The sequence below is a fragment of the Astatotilapia calliptera genome, chromosome 12 (assembly GCF_900246225.1).
Source record: "Astatotilapia calliptera chromosome 12, fAstCal1.2, whole genome shotgun sequence".
Taxonomy (NCBI): domain Eukaryota; kingdom Metazoa; phylum Chordata; class Actinopteri; order Cichliformes; family Cichlidae; genus Astatotilapia; species Astatotilapia calliptera.
This window is the reverse complement of record NC_039313.1, coordinates 30093909-30111718: the sequence shown is the minus strand read 5'-3', so window position 1 is coordinate 30111718 and position 17810 is coordinate 30093909. Positions and strand designations below refer to the sequence as shown.

Sequence of the window (17810 nt, the reverse complement as noted above, 5' to 3'; positions counted from 1 at the left end):
GGGAAGAGCGTTTTTTCTCTCTCTACATTTTCCAGTGCAGGTGTGGGCATGTTTGAGCCTTTAAAACAACACAACATCAGAGGAGGAACTTTCTGAAAAAAAACAAACAAACAACCCCCCCCAACAAACCTGCACCTAAAGCTTTGAAAATACTTTGCAACACGGAGATTATCCATTGCACATTTGCACAACATGCATTTGGCTAATGTGCTTTTTCTGTGACTTTCTTACTCTTCTAATCCAGTGGCAACAGGGCCTCTGAATCTATATTTTTCCCCCTAGGTTCTTGAGCAGAAGGCTCTGTAATATACTTTTTCTGTTCTCTAGGTCTGATTGTGTGCGGCCACTTGGAATCAATGCACAACATATTACCACTATCCTTTCTATCCTTTTAATACTCTTCTAGGATTTCCCGCAGAGCCTGACACACCATTCCCCTCGCACAAGATAGGATTTGTAACTGTGCGCTTGTCGTCCAGTGCCACCGGCCACGTTTATCAATTAATAGTTAGATTTTAAAGGCTCAGTTATTGCCCCAATTAATAACATATCCTCTATGGAATGTTTATCTCCCCTAACACTCCCATCATATCTAGCCAAATGTGCTAGTTTAACGTGACTTTCAACTGCAGTGCATTCCAGTGTTTGGGTAGAGCACTTATCTACTTAAGGCATATAAAGTGTCTCTCTGTGTCCTTAATCCGTATAAAGGTAGTTGGAGTAATTTATTTATTCCAAAGGGAAGACCTTGCTTAAAAAAAGACAAGAGCAAAGAAATAAGAGCAGTGCACAAGAAGTGCAGAGCTACAAGGGGAAATAAATACAAATGTGTAGTGAATTGCGTTGCTTGTCTTCCTATTACTTTGCTCTCATTAATTCCTATAATGTCAAGAGGTGCTCTCTGTTTAGTGTCACAGGCATGTCAGGTGGATTAGTCCTTATCAGAAATGGTCACCCACCCGTATAGAAACACACACACAACACACATAGACACTTATCACATACTTTAGACCACTCGCACAAACAGACACATGCACATCTTTGTCACCTCAGCCTGTAATCTTAGCAACAACTTTGTCTCATTTGTAAACCAGATTCCAGCGTCAACCTCTGAGTGCATGCCATGATTAGGGGCTGTCACCTCTGGCTCCACACCTTTGTTAGTTCAAAAACAAGAGAAGACAGCATGACTGGCTTTGCAAATTAATGAGGTTAAAAGCATAAAATTGTCTTATATAAGTACAGCTGAAGTATGTTTGCACCATCTAGCCTTACCATTAGATTTTGTGCTCAGTATGCAGTTATGCAAGCATGAAACTCAGTTAGTTTGATAGGTGATGCTATTCAGGTAGTGACACCTAATGAGAAGCAGAACTCTTATCAGGAGGGACCTTGTTATAGGGGATTCATGCCCATTAAAAAAAGTCATATTAATATTGTGATCCTTGACAGTTAAGTCAACACTAAACATGCACCGGTCTTTCTGTAAGCTACAAACTGTTTACCACTCTTGACACTGAAAAGAGTGAATTCATAGACAGAACAGTTAATCCTGGAGATGCAGAAATAACACATATTATAAAAACGGGTGGTTCTCCTTTAGTTATCATTTGGTGCTTTTTTAGGACTTGTCATTAGGCTCTTCTGGTATCTAAGCTGGTATTCCTAGGGCATCTTAATGATCATATGAAATGGTGTTGTTTTATGTACATAGTTCCTGGCTCTGTCTAATAGGTCCCTATGTGACTATGATGTTTAAGTCTTACAATACAGTGGGGCAAAAAAGTATTTAGTCAGCCACCGATTGTGCAAGTTCCCCCACTTAAAATGATGACAGAGGTCAGTAATTTGCACCAGAGGTACACTTCAACTGTGAGAGACAGAATGTGAAAAAAAAAATCCATGAATTCACATGGTAGGATTTGTAAAGAATTTATTTGTAAATCAGGGTGGAAAATAAGTATTTGGTCAATAATAAAAATACAACTCAATACTTTGTAACATAACCTTTGTTGGCAATAACAGAGGTCAAACGTTTACTTTAGGTCTTTACCAGGTTTGCACACACAGTAGCTGGTATTTTGGCCCATTCCTCCATGCAGATCTTCTCGAGAGCAGTGATGTTTTGGGGCTGTCGCCGAGCAACACGGACTTTCAACTCCCGCCACAGATTTTCTATGGGGTTGAGGTCTGGAGACTGGCTAGGCCACTCCAGGACTTTCAAATGCTTCTTACGGAACCACTCCTTTGTTGCCCGGGCGGTGTGTTGTGGATCATTGTCATGTTGGAAGACCCAGCCTCGTTTCATCTTCAAAGTTCTCACTGTTGGAAGGAGGTTTTGGCTCAAAATCTCACGATACATGACCCCATTCATTCTGTCCTTAACACGGATCAGTCGTCCTGTCCCCTTGGCAGAAAAACAGCCCCATAGCATGATGTTTCCACCCCCATGCTTCACAGTAGGTATGGTGTTCTTGGGATGCAACTCAGTATTCTTCTTCCTCCAAACACGACGAGTTGAGTGTATACCAAAAAGTTCTACTTTGATTTCATCTGACCACATGACATTCTCCCAATCCTCTGCTGTATCATCCATGTGCTCTCTGGCAAACTTCAGACGGGCCTGGACATGCACTGGCTTCAGCAGCGGAACACGTCTGGCACTGCGGGATTTGATTCCCTGCCGTTGTAGTGTGTTACTGATGGTGACCTTTGTTACTTTGGTCCCAGCTCTCTGCAGGTCATTCACCAGGTCCCCCCGTGTGGTTCTGGGATCTTTGCTCACCGTTCTCATGATCATTTTGACCCCACGGGATGAGATCTTGCGTGGAGCCCCAGATCGAGGGAGATTATCAGTGGTCTTGTATGTCTTCCATTTTCTGATGATTGCTCCCACAGTTGATTTTTTCACACCAGGCTGCTTGCCTATTGTAGATTCACTCTTCCCAGTCTGGTGCAGGTCTACAATACTTTTCCTGGTGTCCTTCGAAAGCTCTTTGGTCTTGGCCATGGCGGAGTTTGGAGTCTGACTGTTTGAGGCTGTGGACAGGTGTCTTTTATACAGATGATGAGTTCAAACAGGTGCCATTCATACAGGTAACGAGTGGGGGACAGAAAAGCTTCTTACAGAAGAAGTTACAGGTCTGTGAGAGCCAGAGATTTTCCTTGTTTGAGGTGACCAAATACTTATTTGCCACCCTAATTTACGAATAAATTCTTTACAAATCCTACCATGTGAATTCATGGATTTTTTTTTTTTTCACATTCTGTCTCTCACAGTTGAAGTGTACCTCTGGTGCAAATTACTGACCTCTGTCATCATTTTAAGTGGGGGAACTTGCACAATCGGTGGCTGACTAAATACTTTTTTGCCCCACTGTATTTATTTGGCACACTTCATCCTGTTTCCAGACCTCTCTCGAAAGTGATCAAATACCAAACACTGTAGCAGTGATAGTTGAAAGTGAAGTTACCTGGTTTGAAGACTGCATTTATGTAAGGAAATAAACACATCCCTTGGCACTGTTGTTTTTAACCATCTTTGATCAAGCAAACACGTAATCTGCTTTGAAGCACTGCCTTTATAATGGTAATATGCTCAAAGACACATAAAATTGACATTTTGTCATAATTCAAATAAAACAGATGAGTCACAAGAAATTGCTAAGTATGATTGTGGGAATCTCGTGAAATCAGGTTGAATCATGCAGGAAGAGACTCAGAAGATCAAGGAGAGCAAAGATGGTCGCATGTGTTGACATGATGTACTGCTACCCAATTGTGAAAGCTATTTCTGTCAGGGTATATTTATACTCATTCGTTCTACACATTTCAAGTGTTATTTAAGCAAGGTCCATGCCTCTCTTCACAAAATTAGGTAAGAAAGATGGTTCTCAGGAAGAGATGAATAGAGACTGTTCTCTGAGGCTTTGAGCTGTCGGGTCTCTGAGACCTTATCAAATGGAAAAATCTACTCTAAACAGAAAATGTCTTACAAGCTCACACCTTCATTTATGACAGCTTCATATTTATAAAGTTAGAGTCTGTGGTTCCAGGTTTAGTACCAATGAATGGAAACTTTTTTGTGAAGTTAAAAATGGAAACTGTCTGATTAAAAAGCCTGACATAGCCAGGGTCAGGCCCTCTTTTGTATGTACCAAGATCTCAAGAGCTTTCTATGGCTTTCAGAGGAAAAAAGTAAAGCTGGTTATATTTCGGTACTCCTCAGGTGAAAAAGAAGATCCTTGACGAAGAGATTCATTGTCCCCCTGAGGCGTCTGTGCTGTTGGCCTCCTATGCTGTCCACGCTGAGGTAGGTACTCATTTTGGGACTTTGTGGATGCAGCTTACTAAAAACTTTCTAAAATGAACTTGTAAACAGCATGGATTTATTTTATGGGATTTCAGAAGAAATGGCATTTTCTCTGTTCAGTACCTGAATTTAGTACTGCATGTACTGTTTACTCTTATGAACTGTGGGTTTGACTTCTATAATCTTCTCATATTTGGCTTCGCCTAGAGAAGCCATAAATCATCCAATGTGGATCCAGATTGCTGCTGTTCAGTTCTTGATAAGGACCAGAAGAGCATATTTCATTTTCCCTTGATAGTTCCAGTGTTTTTTGGCTGTTTTTACAAAACTAAGAGGTGGAATTTTATGAACAGGAAGGAACTTGGTAAAAAAGTCTCCTTGAGAGATCACTGTCTTTAGGATAGTGGTAGGATATTAGAGCTCTGCCTTTTTCATGAGGTACTACACAACCTCAGCTGAAGTATACAAACCAAGAACCTAGCTACAAGCTTATTTTTTTTAAAATAAGTGTTCTAAAACATAGAATTAGCTACACTCCTAAAGCACCAGCTGGGTGTTGCAGCCACCCAGCAGGTGTGGAGGCAGCAGGAAATCTCAGCTAAATAAAATGGCACAATCCATTTTCATTAAACAGTAGCATGACATTCGTTACTAAACAGGTGTGAAAGAATAGTCCATTGTTCAGTTTCATGGCTTTAGCATTTTGCTCTTTTAAGTAAGGTGTACAAGCTGTAACAAGAACAAGGAACTTTGTAGTAATAGGGGTTAACACCTTGAAGGATGCAATACTGTTGTGGAAAAATCCTGCAGTTGGCAGCAAATGGTTTCCCGACAGAGAAGTCATAAATCACCCTTAATTGATCCAGATTGCTGCTGTCTAAGTGAAGGAGGTTGGGTATATTGAGGTCTTCTTCAAAGGCAAGACTATGATGATGCATGAGATCGATAGGGTGACTGATGGATTACGTGGTTAGTTGTTGTGTTTATGACATTCCAAACAACTTGCCAACAAGGAAGTTGCAGACTGACCTCTGGTGGACAAACTATGTAACACTTAGTCATGACATGGTTGAAAGGTGTTTCTTCTGTCTCTTACTCAAATTCAGTAGTTCATTTATCGGTCGTTATAAATGCTGAAATGGATATATTTCGGGAAATAGCAAATTTATAGGCCAGATAAGTTTTAGATCCTCAATAATTATTGTACACTCTAGTTCTAACTAATAATATACATAAAAATACAAATGTTGTTAACTAATATGGAAGAAGCTTGTAGTAGAGCCATTTGTCTAGGAGCCGGTTATGGAATTGGCTGAACAGTCATTCAGATTGCTAGACTTGCGTAAATGTTGATTTAAACAAATCAAAGCCTGAGAAATGAGAATGTAATCAATGTGAATCATTGAAGATTCCCAAAATGGAAGAAAATGCAACTAATTGCACTGGTGGATTATTCATGCCAGCTCAAACTGACCTTTCCAGAGTGGCTTTTGCCAAGGGTTAGGTTTAGGGTTTAATTTTGTTGGTTTTTACTTAAGATTATTAAAATTACTTTGATGTCTGTTAGCTGGTGATATGTGTATGCTAGTCAATATCTTTTCACTGTTTATTTTTTCAGTACTTTACATGAAAGTAGGCATATTATCTCTATAAAGTGCATTGCCCTGTATGAAATGTGCTCTGTTTTTATATGTCTTTGATCTATTGGTAAAGGATCACATATGTTACCTGTAGGCTATGGAAATCATTCCACACAAAAGAGCACACTTAATAAATGTCAAGCGATCTTAGTCGTCTTGGTTGAAGGATCCCATCTCTCTTAAACCCGCAAGAAAATGATCGGGAAACTGAGGTGCAGGCTTTTGCTTGCTACCTCAAAGATTTGCCCAAGAGGCCTCAGAGACTTGCCTTTCCATGCCAATTTGACAGGGCTAGGTTAAAAGAAACTGTGTGGATCAAGAAAAGTCAGCAAATCAGCACAATCCCTGTGCTCCCCGGTATCAGCAACAACATAACATACTGGTCCACAATCTGTTTTTTATTTAATCAGCAGTCCACTTTGATTAGTGTCAGTTCGAATAAAATGGGATTGTAGAAGAGGCAGGTAGTTGTTTAGTAGTGCAGCTGCTGAGAGGGTTTTGGCAGACGTTTCCCTTCTCCTTCTCTCATCATGAGCTTTTTTTGTCCATAACCACTGTGCAGACAGTGAAGTAGAGTATATCACACAGTGGGATCTACTTTGGTGCTCTGCCACATCTTTAATCATGATTATGCCACTCTGAAGACAGAAATAGGAGGAGAGTAAAGGCTTATTCAAGACCGCTTTAATGTTTAAAAGAGAATTTCTTTATAATGTGGATCATAGCTCTGTTCAGGTCACAGAGAATTCTTCTGTGTAATCAGTTTTAAAGGTTAGTAGAAAGTGCTGTATAACTCACAGTGAACGCAGTGGGAAGCTAGAAAAGCTAACATTACCATGCATGAGTTGTAAAGAATGCGCAAATAGAGCAGAAAATAGAGGGTGGCGAAATTTGTGTGTAGACAGAGACTCTTGATTCTTTTGCAACTCTGTGTGTAGACAGAGACTCTTGATTCTTTTGCAACTCTGTGCCCATGCACAGGTGAAAACCTGTGCATGGGCACAGAGTAATTTTCATACAGTGAATTCAAAGAATATAAAAAAATAAAATACTCAAAGGCATAAATAACCAGCACTATTTTCATCAGTGATTAATCTGACAGTAACATTCATCATGGTCTTGCCGATGGTCAATAAAATGCCCACTGCAATTTAATCAAGGCCAAGGTGAAGTCTTATGTAAGAGACTTCAGATTGTTTCACAGTCATGACTTGCACTTAGATGTAGAATACATATAATGGTTTATAGAAGTTTCCACCTTACACTCGCATACAGATCAGAAAAATGTGAAAATGTATAAAATAATTATTAGTTACTGGATTTGAGATCTATACCTGCTGCCCTGTGCTTATGTGTGTGTGTGTGGATTTTACAGTTGTGAAAAATTCAGTACACTCCATGGAAATTATTCTTTTTTATAGAAGTTAAACTTTGATCATCTCTTAAGCTGCACATATTAACCTGTCAGGGTTTTCAGTCTTTTATGTCAGTGTCTGATGTTTTCAACTCAGTGAATGATATTTCAAAAGAAATAATATAACATTTCAAAAAACTTGTTCTGAAATATCAGAAAGTAGAGAAATAGAGAAATGCAATATGCATTCAAGAGGTTGATCCATAATATAATTTGTTGACGGAGTATCGTCATTAAACGGTGAACTTGATATCAAAGGAAAGCTCGCTTTGTTAACTGAGAGTAAATGTTAAATCTTATAAATATATAAACCTTTAGCTTTTTTTTTGCTGCTAACAAAACTATATTCTTGAAATTCCATAAGAAAATAAGCATAAATTAGTCTCTATTAAACTTTTTTTTAATGATAAAGACAACATTCCTCTTTGAACTTTGGGGATATCTACTGTTGGTTCCAATTGTACACAGTTGTACACGTTGGACTTTGTGTGTTCTATATGTTCTTTATTGTATCCATTTTCTAAACATCTTATCAGGGAACGACAGGGGCCTGAGTAATGGAAAAATGAGCTGGAAAGGAAAAATATTCCACATATTTTACATCTAAGTGAAAGATTCAAGTCTACGATTGTGGGAAAAATCAGAAGTCTTTAAATTGAAGACATGACCTTGGTGGGGTTTTTTTTGACCATCTGATGATAAACCATGGACCAAGACCATGATAATTATTTTTTAGATAATAACTGATGAAAATAGCCCTGGAGATTTTTTGGTCATTTTCAGAATTTCATTAGGGAAGAGAAAACAGATAAGTTGCACAAAAAAGTAAGTACACCTCTACATTTTTTGGATCCATTAAAATTAACTTAGAGGGTTCAAACTAGATGCCAGTGACAACTTTTTGTTATTGAAGTGTGGTATGTTTTCATGCCAGCATCTAAAGAACTCTATGATTGTGGAATCTTGTGAGTCTGGAATGAAAGTCATCTAAAAGACTTGTCTTGAATTGGTTGCCCCAATGTATTCAGCCCAAAAGTACACTGTTTAATGTCTGTAAGATCACCAAAATGTCCTCAATATCTGCAGGTAATTCTCACAGCTGCTGGCTGGTTTGAAAGTGCATGTGTATACAGCCAGAAAGAGATTGCAGAAATTTGACCTGCATGGGAGGCATGCCAGGAAAAAAGCCTTTTATGATGAAAATGGTTTGGGGTTGAGTCACTGCCTCAGGAATTGGGCAGCTTGCAGTCATTGATTCAGCTTTGAATTCTGCATCAAATCAGAACATACTTAAAGATAACATGAGACCACATATCCAAAGCTGTTGTCAGAAACAGTGGGCAATTATTCAAAAATGACTTTAAGAAATGATATCTGGTGAAGGGAACAATCCTAGCTTATGTATTAAATCTTTCCACAGATATTAAAAGTATTCATATTTAACAGCGGTTGCCTGGTTTGAGTTTTCATGGTGACTTTGCACCCTTTGCAAAGTCAGTTTCAGTTTCTTCCTTCTGGATGAAGGTTTCTGGTCCCAAAATGTTGAACAACAAGGTTTAAGAACAGCTTTGTTCAGCAGCCATCACACAGATGAATAAATTATAGCTTTGTTACTTTGTGGATTACATGATGCTCAAAACTATTATTAGTTTTTAGTATTTTGTACTACGCTTATCTGTTGTCTGTTGTGTCTGTATTGAGAGTGTGCATGTGAGGATCGATGATTTACAACTGCAAACCAGACCTACCTACGGGTACAAATAAAGTAACCTGAACCTGAACCTTTTATTGGGAGATTACTGGAAAATTTCATTTTCTATGTGGTTGCATTCATGTAAATACCCTCTATGTTTTGGTTCTGTATCTGATGCGATGCCTTTCAGTAAAGCCAGCAGTGTCCATACTTTTTCAGCCTTTGTAGGTCTGCAGAAGTTTTACTGTGTCCTTTTTTATATCCTAAGCAAGTGCAGTGCTAGAAGGGAGTGTTGACATGGAATTTCAACAAGAAGCCACCCTGGAAAAATGTGCAGGCAGTCATTTTGGCACAGAGGGTATGTAGGGAATGAGACTGAATCACTCGGCCATTTGTAATACGTGTCGTGCTGAGTGGGGAGGGATATGAGAAGCTAAAAGGCATGAAAGACACAGGTGGGAATAGCTCTGTTTTACAGGTGGCTTTCACAAAACATGTACTAATATATATTTTTTGAAAATCCTGAGCCATAATCTACTTACTTTGTAGTTGTATCCCAGTCTGGGTTTTATGGGACAGATACAATGATTTCAAATATGTCGCTTTTTTCAGTTTAATTCTGGTTATTCAGTATTCATTGGAAGTTGTCAGCTTTGCCTTGAGAGTATTAAAATTCTACCTGTCCAAAGTGTTATAATGGGTAATCCTGCCACAGTCAGGTCATCTAGCATTAACATTTGTGACACTGAGGCAGGGAACTGTGGAAAAAATGATATAGACAACAAGCTGGTGAAACACATCAGGTTAATCCCCTTTTGCAGTCGTTCACTGTAGCAACAAGTAACTGGAAAAGCTTAGCTATGAAACCAGAAAGTATTTTTTATTTATTTGTCATTGTTGTTACTTATATTATTCCAACTGTAGTGCACATGGGTTAGGCTGAAGCATGTTTAAATATGATGACTTAAATGAACAAAGCCTTTCCCTGTTGGCTTCTTGCTTTTTCCAGACAGAGTGAGATTCAACCCTTGTTGTTTCAGCCAGATAAATCCATTTTGTAAAGCTTTTATTGCACTTGTAGTAATGTAACAAGTTGTCTCTAATTTGAGTAACACTCTTCTTCTCTACCTGACTGTGCTCCATGTGTTTGGTAGGGTTTTACTCAGTGAGTGTAAACAGTTATACCAGGAAACATCAAGCTAATTTACTAATATGAGAGCAGTTTGAAGCGGTCTGACACAAGCGTGTTGATGTCATGAAATATTGCACTTGCGTGGTCGATATGTAATCTTATTTTGTTGCCAAGATAATTGCTGGTAATTTGAGCTAAATACTGAGGCCTACTTACTGTTACATGGTAATTAAAGTAAATGCAATGTTTAAGATTTTCTCCATCTCTTTGTGCAAGCATCTTAAAATTGCCATTTAGCACAGAAATGTCTGAGAATTGTTGAATCCATAGAACATTTCCTTTGCTGGTGTGAGAAAATCTGTATTTTTCATTTTTTATTGGTTTTCTTTACATGGAATAGTGTGATAAATTCCCTTCTTCTGTTGTATTTGGGGTTTATTGAATATAATGTCCATTAATTAGCCGTTGCAGACTGCGGAGCTGCTGTTGGCGGTCATCAGTTAAAGATATTGACAAAAAGCTATCTTGGACAGTCGATTACCACAGGTAGTTTGGAGTTGTTTTGAAATAATTGGAAGGTAAGTAATCAGAACGTATCTGAGAGCATTGTCACTGGCAAAATATCACCGTGTCTGTCACTGAGCTGAAGCCCAGTGGAGCCACAAAACCTTAATAAGTCTATATATCATCAATTATGAAGCAATTACAAACAAGCAGGTGTTGAACCTCGGGAGCAGAAGTGGGAAGATGGGAAACTGAAATAAAGGGATCTAATTAAATGGCCATTGGCTTCACCAGTCTGTTAGTCACTGCAGTGATGTTCAGGATTTGCAGGCATATTACATTTAGGTCTGTTAAATACTGTTTTCACGCTATTGTGCACAAAAATAATATAAAAATACCAATATTAAAGCTTTAATCACAACCAAACAAAGTATTTGTTAATTTTACTTTGTTATAGACAGACACATGGTCAAAAGATAGACACTTAAAGTGCAAAAGATCATTGCGTTGAAAATTGCATTTCAAAGCTCATGTCATTGTTTATGGATGTATTTTCTATTGAATGCAACATCAAAGTACATGGTTTTGGTTCTTCATTTCCCAGTTTCTTTGTTGTGTGTATTTTTCTGCTTTACTTATTAACTAAAGGTGACTCAGTTACATTTTCAATACAATACCAGTAATAGCAGTAAACGGTTTTTAGCAGCCTTAACTTTATATAGAATAAGATTCCAGAATCAGAGTAAGGAAATTAATTTGTTTTGTACAGCACCTGTTTTTCACCAAGGTATAACAAAAAGGTTCACTAGTTGTAATGGTTGAAATCTATGTGAAGAGATATACAGACACAATACTTAAAAACAGAGTTGTTCAGTCATCTTTCAGTTGGATCAGACACTACTCAACCCAAGAAACGGAAAACTTCCAGAGAAGAAAACAGGGGACTGGAACACACTGATTAATTTAAAACCTTTAATTGTGTGATGGAAATGTTTTTACACTTTGCCTTCATCAGCGTCAACGTACACAAAGCCATGCAGCAAACAATTATAATCAAGCTAGAGCGGGTGTGCACTTGTCACTGGATATTTGGTTGAACAGGGTTTCAAAGGCTTGGAGTTTCACAGTCAGTCTCAAGTGGAAAACCCCAAGACAATGTCATAAATAAAAAACACCTTTCTGACTTATATTTACAATGATAACAGTCGAAATGTAAACATACATCAATTGTGGAAAATTAGAAGAAACGGGACAAATTAAATTTTTGATTTCTGCAGAGCCGCGAGGGTGTTTTTGTTTTCTTTTTCCCAGAACGTCTTCAGTGTACTGTTCACCAAGGTTCAGGAACTGCATAGGTGACTTTGATGGTTTCTCTCTTCAGTTTATGCACTTTAAGATGCCCTTAAAAGTAATTTTCTATAACGGTCTACCACAAAAGATGCAGCTCATCAGTGAGTTAGCATGATGGATTACAGATTCAGAAAACTGTTGAAGGGCAACTTTTAAATGGAGTTATATTTTCATATTAAAAACTGAGTGACTGGTAGTCACACAATAAAGAACTGTCTCGATGCGTGCTCAATCATCCAGGTAAGGAAATCTCAGAAAGTTGATTCGTGAAGTCACTTGGATGAGCGACAAAATGTTTCCCATTGAAAACGCTACGTCCAGATGAACAGAATCAACATTTTGGGACAGTAAAGTCTATTTGTTGCTTGGTGTAATTCCCAAAAATATAAACTATAGGATTAAAAATTGTTATCCTCATTACCAGACTCATCTTACATCAACCACAAAGTGCATAGTGCATATAGCAATGTACAGCTGTGCAGAAAAGAAAGTCAGTGTTCATATTAGCCTACTTTAAAAAATCTCCACTTTTCAGACTATAGCCGCATGTATAATTCACATCCTTCTACCTGTTTTACTGTAGCCCAGAGCAAATTCCCACAACTCCTCAGTTGGAGATGCCTAATCCATTTATATCTCTATTTAAACATGCATAATATAATTTGCACCTTAGATCTATGCTGATAAGTGATCTCAGTTGTCCAAGAGATATTTCTAATAACATCATTTACACTATCTCCCAACAGCTGGGCTCTGATATGTGCAGTGCATATGAATGACATTCATTGTCCAGGAAACCATTTTCTTAAAGGTGCTCTAGTTCTAACTTATGAACAGCTCCCAGGAGAGATATTGTCTTGGCTGTTATTGAATGAAAGGTGGATAGTGATTTTAACAACTGGGGCACTTTTGCTCTATTTTACAGTACGGAGATTATGACCCTGCTGTTCACAAGCCTGGCTTCTTGGCTGAGGAGGAACTGCTGCCAAAGAGGGTGAGTGATGGCCATTTACCGGCTGTGACAGAGAGGCTGATATTGTAACCGTTCACAAAAGCATAGCTGATATTGTTTTCACCTCGTGAGGCGGTGTGCGTGTGCGATCATGGCAAAATGTGGTCCTGGAGACACTTGATGTAGCAATGTATGTTTCTATGAATAGATGTTGTTAAATCAATAGGATTACAACAATTACAGTAATTTAAGGCTTTACAGGTGAGTAGTTGATCTCAAAATGAAGGCCAATTTACAGATAAGTGAACTGAAGTATCTGGTGTGATAGTTTACTCTCGATTGACATATTTGTTATATTATTGCATTATTAGCATTTTCCATCCATCCACCTTCTTCTGGTTATCCGAGGTCGGGTCACGTGGCCATTTTAATATGTGTTATATCCTCTGTATTTAAATCTGTTCCTCTCCATTTCAGGTGATTAACTTGTACCAGATGACTCCAGAAATGTGGGAGGAAAGGATCACAGCATGTTATGCGGAGCACAGGGGTAGGACTAGGTAAAAGCTGCCGCACTGAACTGGACTGCTGTGAAGTTCCACAGTCATCAGCACTATTTAAGTTTTGAGTTCACACGGGATGTGCCTAAAACTTGATACTGCAAGAAATGTTTTATGTAAAACTGGACTTGGCTTACATTGAAATGCAAAAAGGATTTCATAGCAGTTGTCTCTGAACTGAGGTTTTTTTGTATTTCAGCAGCATTACTAGATGGACTATTAAAAAATTCCATTAAATTAAAATTATTATTAATATTAATATTAAAAAGTCCATTAACTTATGAATTTACATCATTTAAGTGTAGCTAAACACCCTCTACATTCATAGGAAGCAAAATGAATGCAGCTATTTTAAGAGTAAATACTGCACTGTATATAGGTATTGCATTGCCCTAATTGCTGTAGTGAACCTAAAATGACAGGAGAATGAAAATCTATTTTTGTGCCATTGCACTTTGCTCCACCGCTAAACTGAGCTAAGCTGAAAATGATTAGGGAGCAAGTGTGAGGGATGTGGAGTGTCTTACAACTCTGTGGGTGGTGAGTTCAATGCTGGACAGTGATTTCTAAAAGCCATAAACCTCAGCACTTGGAAAAGTAATAACTGAGTCACTGGTACTGATCAATAACCCTCTCAACCCAATCAGTGGGAGGGAAGCTGGTGGTCCTCACCCAGCACGATGTCGTCCTGGAGACCCTTGCTATAGCCGGAACTCCCACTAAAGCAATTGCTTTGGTTGATTTGGCATGTATTTCTATTTCTTTAAAAACTCAGTACAGCCGTGAAGTTAGTGCATAAACACATCAAAGCAATTGACATGTTATGTGCTTCTACATGTTTTTCCATAAATCAAGCTCTCCCATATTATTTTTTCAGATCCTCAGTGTCCAACCTAGTTAAAATTTGTTTACTTGGCATAATTCTCTCTTTCCTGTTAAAACTTTGATGAAGCTTAAATCATCAATTTCCCAACCACCCATATCATGCAGCACACTATTAAAAGTTTAGGGCTAAGTCTGTCCTAATTTTTGCTCAGCCATCAAAGTATGCTAATGTTCTTTTTTTTTTTTTTTTTTGCTAAGTTGACCCTGACTTGCTAACAGCACTGTAGAAAGAAAGGGAGAAGAGTTTTGTGCATTTGTTTTCTCTCCTGCAGTATTTAGAGTCTTGGAGGCATCGGAATAAGTCTCGTTTGCCATCAAGCATGACCTCTTAAGCCTGTTAGGGAATTATAGTTGTGTTTTGTGTCAGCACTGTGGTTATGTTTTCACCCTCGCAAGAGCTGCGTGGCAGAGTTTTTATAGATCACACAAACACGACAGATGCCACACACGAAAGCAGAAGAAACAAGGTCTGATCTCCTGTTTCGCTCTACTTCTGCACCTCCTCTCCTCCCACCCTCTGTCTTTCTCTTCTCTTTCCTCTGGATCCCTCTCAATCGTTTTCTCTCTTTCTGTCTTTGAACTAGGGATGAAGCTGAGATGGAGTATTTAAAAATAGCTCAGGACCTGGACATGTATGGCGTGAATTACTTTTTAATCAGGGTGAGTCAATGCTGCTTCGCTCCATCATCGCAAAAGCAGGTGATATAAGGGATTTGGAGGTGTGTCAGTTTCACCATGTTGCTATTAATTAAAGAATAGCCTGACTTAACTGATTGCCTTTTGATTCTATTAGTTATATTTTAAGAAATAGGTATATTTTAGGTTAAATATAGTGCTATTTAGCTCTGTATTTTCTAGGTGAGTCATCACAAAAACAACCCTGTAACACAAAGTAATCCACTGGTGGTGGCTATGGCCTTTATCAGAGTGTTCACTAAAAGCCAAGACATTTTGAAGTATCAACAAAAAGTAAAACCCGACTTAAGTAAATAGTTTTCAAGCATTCCTTTTCAGATTAACAAACACAGACTGCATATATACACCTAGCAATTGGCATTGTTTATCACAAATCTAGCAAAAAGTTTTGGCAAGCAGGAGCATCACAAAGCCACTACTGTTTAATGCAGGTACAAATAAATGGTGGCCGGAAGGGTGGTTTCACAGCTGCTTGCCAGTGGCCCTGAACAGCTGGGTAATAAAAAAGCTTTGTTTATTCTGCTGATATGCTTCAGAATAAAAAGGGAACAGATCTTCTCCTGGGAGTAGATGCCCTGGGCCTGCACATATACGAACCAGACAACAAGCTGACACCCAAGTGCTCCTTTCCTTGGAATGAGATTCGCAATATCTCATACAGCGACAAAGAGGTGGGGAAATCTGCAGTTTAACGTCTTGATATATATTATTTGGACAAAAGAGAAGGTAATTGAAGTCATGGGAGTATAGGAGTGAGAGCTACCACTGTTCAGTGTCGGTTTTCAATCTTTTAATGAATTATGTTAAGCTTACGTTATCTAAGTTTATAATTGATAATACATTACAATAAAAAACATCAGTTAAAATAGGAGAAAAAAAATAATTCCCTGTTGTGTTTCTATGGATTCCAAAGAAACTGTCTTACAGAACAGGTGTGTTTTTTTTATTTTGTCATTTGACGATACATAATTATTATTGATGTTTGAGAATACATCTTCTTGTTTCTTCAATGTTTAGTTTACAATCAAACCTCTGGATAAGAAAGCCAACGTTTTCAAGTTCAACTCTTCACGGCTAAGAGTCAACAAGCTGGTGAGTTGAGCTGAGATTCAAGTTGTTTTGACCATGATTAGTAAGTACTGCTTTTCATCAAAACACTTGAGTAGGCTGAAAAACATAAAGACAAATACTAGTAGTTAGTGGGAAATTAGAGTTTTGTAAACCATTTCTGTTATGTAGATCCTCCAGCTATGCATTGGGAACCACGACCTGTTTATGCGCCGGCGGCGGGTGGACTCGCTTGAAGTACAGCAGATGAAGGCTCAGGCCAGAGAAGAGAGGGCAAGAAAACAGGTACCGGTAATAGAAAAGCACAGAAACAGAAGAATGGGTTGAACTTGTTTCCAAATTTCTAGTCAAATACAAACACAAATTTGAACCTGATTTCTCTCTAATAAAAATGGCGTGGTCACACCATGTCATCACATAGTTTTTGCTGCTTTGGTGTATTTCAGTAAAGCTTTGTCACATTGTCTTTTTGTGCATCATCTTTTCCACTTCAGTTACCTTTCCACCTTTATGTTAACAGATCTTTTTTTTAATCTGTCTTCTTACATGTTTCCATTTTTCCCCCACCATGTAATCTTATGTTTTACCACACTGCTAAATATATATGTATGTATAATTCAGGTAGAAAGACAACGTCTGCAAAGGGAGAAACAGCTGCGGGAGGAGGCGGAGAGAGCCAGGGACGAATTGAAAAGGAGACTAATTCAGCTGCAGGATGAAGCTCACATGGCCAATGAGGCACTGGTAAGATTGAGTTGGTTCGATCGTTCTGGAGTTTACCAGTGTTGATGGCTGTGACACATGCAGTATATGCCAGATTTAAAACAAAATAATTTTCTCTCAACATCAACAATATCTACAGGTAATTTCCTCCGAGTGTACATGCATGTACCTCCCGTTACAGTTTTTTCTTGGACATATCTTCTCTCTGTTTTTAACTTATCTTGTCCTCTATCTGTGTGTGTTTGCCCTTTCGTCCTGCGCTTCCTTCTTCTCTCCAGCTGCGTTCGGAGCAGACGGCGGACCTGCTGGCTGAAAAGGCCCAGATTGCAGAGGAGGAGGCCAAGCTGCTGGCCCAGAAAGCCGCCGAGGCTGAGACAGAGATGCAGCGTATCAAAGTGACTGCCATCCGTGGCCAGGAAGAGCGGCGACTCATGGAACAGAAGATGCTGGAGGCAAAGATGGTAGCCCTCAAGATGGCCGAGGAGTCCGAAAGGAGGTGGGGAGAAGAAGAAGGAGGACTGGGTGGATAAATGTAGAGTGTGTCCTGCTGTGGAGACTATACAGTGTATTTGTTTAGCTTTGTGGCTTTGGCTCAATAAGCAGCATTTCACTCAAATCCTCTCTCTTTGTATCCACATCAGACATTTGCACACAGTACATAATTTTCAGATATAAATAACTTATTCCCACATCTCACTAACTTCCCAAGAGTTGTTTTTCCTTATTGCCAGCTGCAACAGCAAGGATTGTATTGTTGTCACTTTGCAAGCCTGTTTGTCTGTGGTTGTGTGTGTGTGTGTGTGTGTGTGTGTGTGTGTGTGTGTGTGTGTGTGTGTGTGTGTGTGTGTGTGTGTGTGTGTGTGTGTGTGTGTGTGTGTGTG

The 17810-nt window shown here is 38.8% G+C and overlaps 1 protein-coding gene across 1 annotated transcript in view; it reads left to right on the top strand.

Annotated features, from left to right (window-relative positions):
- Nucleotides 1-17810, top strand: part of nf2a (NF2, moesin-ezrin-radixin like (MERLIN) tumor suppressor a) — a 31547-nt gene that overhangs the window by 2428 nt on the left and 11309 nt on the right. The window contains exons 4-12 of the mRNA XM_026187186.1: nt 4229-4312; nt 12971-13039; nt 13475-13557; nt 15027-15102; nt 15675-15809; nt 16156-16230; nt 16378-16491; nt 16828-16950; nt 17208-17425. Coding sequence (XP_026042971.1) covers nt 4229-4312; nt 12971-13039; nt 13475-13557; nt 15027-15102; nt 15675-15809; nt 16156-16230; nt 16378-16491; nt 16828-16950; nt 17208-17425 — 977 coding nt within the window. The remainder of the gene's footprint in view (nt 1-4228; nt 4313-12970; nt 13040-13474; nt 13558-15026; nt 15103-15674; nt 15810-16155; nt 16231-16377; nt 16492-16827; nt 16951-17207; nt 17426-17810) is intronic.